This window comes from Propithecus coquereli, unplaced genomic scaffold (genome assembly GCF_000956105.1).
Source record: "Propithecus coquereli isolate 6110/MARCELLA unplaced genomic scaffold, Pcoq_1.0 Scaffold427, whole genome shotgun sequence".
NCBI lineage: Eukaryota > Metazoa > Chordata > Mammalia > Primates > Indriidae > Propithecus > Propithecus coquereli.
The window spans coordinates 519,601-522,148 of NW_012150030.1; the positions used below are offsets into that span (position 1 = coordinate 519,601).

At 33.2% G+C, this 2,548-nt stretch overlaps 1 protein-coding gene across 1 annotated transcript in view; it reads right to left on the reverse strand.

The window, feature by feature from the left end:
• Window positions 1-1,239: 1,239 nt before the first annotated feature.
• Window positions 1,240-2,548, reverse strand: part of WDR78 (WD repeat domain 78) — a 99,151-nt gene continuing 97,842 nt past the window's right edge. Inside the window, 1 exon segment of the mRNA XM_012653778.1 lies at window positions 1,240-1,335. Coding sequence (XP_012509232.1) covers window positions 1,240-1,335 — 96 coding nt within the window.

Genomic DNA, 2,548 nt, shown 5'->3' on the forward strand with positions numbered 1-2,548 from the left:
ATGGACTCTGATAAATACGTTCTGGCCACTAAATAAAAAAATAATTATATTAAATTTTCATCTTATTTTGTAGACCACAGTAGGGCAGGATATGATGGTGGCTGAGACTAGTCTGGTGGCAGCGGGTATGTGAGAAGAGTTAGTCCACATTCAGTTATTCCTATTTTCCTAATGTTCAGTATAGATTAGAATAAAACTTCAATTAGTCATTTCCTTTACCATGAATTCTCAGTGCTCTGTAGCTTTAAAAAATATAGCATGGGCTTCTATAATAATTATCATAGTTTGATAGTCTTTCAGCAGGTTTAGTATGATCATCACATACCTACTTTATTTTGGAAAGAAAAAATGGGCAGCAAACAAATCATCTAGCATATATTTTTCTTGCAGTATTTGTTTCAGATGCTTGTGTTATATAATCATTTCTAAACAATGAACAGAAAAAGCTCCAAAACTCTCTAAGGTACTCTGTTCTATAGCCCATCAAGAGTTTTTATGTTTTGTTTCTTAAATTTTGTTTTCTTTTTAATGTCTAATCTAAATCCTTTCCTATTTCAAACCACTCACATGAAAAGAAGACAAGCTACTGATGATGAATCCTGTGTCAATCCTTCCACATTTAAAATTGCTTCTTCCTTTCTTTTATGCTATTAAACCTACTTCCGGACATACTGGGGCTATTTATAAAAATTTTAATCATTTTTATATGCTCTTCTGACCCTTCTCTAAGTTTTCCACTTCACATTTCATTGTGAAGTAAAATTAAATGTAAAACTTTAAAGATTGACTAGGACTTTCCAATCCCCCCCGCAAAAATACTGTGATTCTTATTCATTCTCTTTGAAAATTTCATGGATAGTAAGAAGGTCATATTAATCTATTCTGTATCTTTTGGGGATAGCAGAGATCAGGTGGTAATGAGCTATTCATATGTTAAGAAATAACCAAGTATTTTAAAAAAACATATTATTTTCAAAGGATTTCCATTTGAAGATTCATTCTTCTTTGTAATTATCTATGATAAGCAATAATGGTTCAACTACATCATCAAATCTAACAGCATATAAGAAATGCTCAATACATATTTATTGAATGGCTTTGTAAATGAATTCTGTTTATCCTATGTCAAGAAGAAGAAATTTTAATTGTTATGAAATTTGTTTAATTATTACATACAATTATATACACTATGAGAACTTGGGTCAACAGCTACTAAATCAAAATGTTTCATATTTCTGTTTAGGTTACCATGGGATTCTTTATTGACCAGCAGCAAGCCAATCCTTTTTTTTGCTCTTTAAATCCAAAGTGCCCATAGCCAACAGCCAAAAGGTCCTGAAAACCAGAAAAATACATTTAAAATGGGAGAAGATGGCATAAAAATATTGGCAAATGTATAAAGACATATATTAATGAACTATGTTAAAAATGGTGTTTAGACATTTCAGTTGAGAGGGGAAAATACCAATAGACCATCTCTTTTTACTTTACACCTCCATATTCCTAAGCAAGTAAAATCAATCAGTATAATGCTTCTCATTTTCAGACTGAAGAATAAATACCTAGAAAGAACCAATTACTAAGAATTTCTTGTACATAGTGAGGTAAGTTTCCAAGATTGTATTAATAATATTATATCATCTTATGGGCTTTTGAAGATGACCTAATTATTTCAAATGTAAAATAAAAAACACTAAAGTTAAAGGCAGGTGCTATGGCCTGAATTGTGTTCCTCCCCTCAATTCATATGTTGAAGTCTTAACTCCTAATATGCTTGTATTTGGAGATAGGGCTTTTAGGAGTTAATTGAGGTTAAATGAGGTCGTAAGGGTGGGGTCCTAATCCAATAGGATTAGTGGCTTTATAAGAAGAGAAAGAGACACCAGAGCTCTCTCTCTGCCATGTAAGGATACAGCAAGAAGGCAATCATCTGCAAGCCAGGACGAGAGCTCCCACCAGGAATGTAATCAGTCAACACCTTGATCTTGGACTCCCCAGCCTTCAGACCCATGAGAAATAAATTGCTATTGTCTAAACCACCCAGTCTATGATATTTTGTTATGGCAGCCCATAGCTGGCAGCCCAAGCTGACTAATACAGTAGGTCATTTCAAGAGATGCATATATTAAATACATGTAGACAAAGTTTAATGACTGACCAAACCCTGCCTCCTCTTTGTAATCAGAATACTTTTATTTTTAAAATATTATATTTTACTGTCAACACCTTATATTCTGGCCAACATCATCTCTCCACAATTCACTCTGTCTTAAAAACAGTCTTCACCACCACCCTTTTCACCCTGACATTGATAATCCCTACTCGTCTCTTCTAGACTGCATAGGCATCTCTAAGAAACATTCAAGAGCTTCTCTTATGTGTTCCCACAGCACTATTTATTTTCCTTATCATAGCACATTGGAAATTATTGTATGGGTAGGGTCTATGTATGACTTAATTACTATTGTATCTCTAGTGCCTTAACAATGCACCAGGCACAGGGTGAATGTTCAATAAATATTTGTATAATGAATTAATAAATATTACA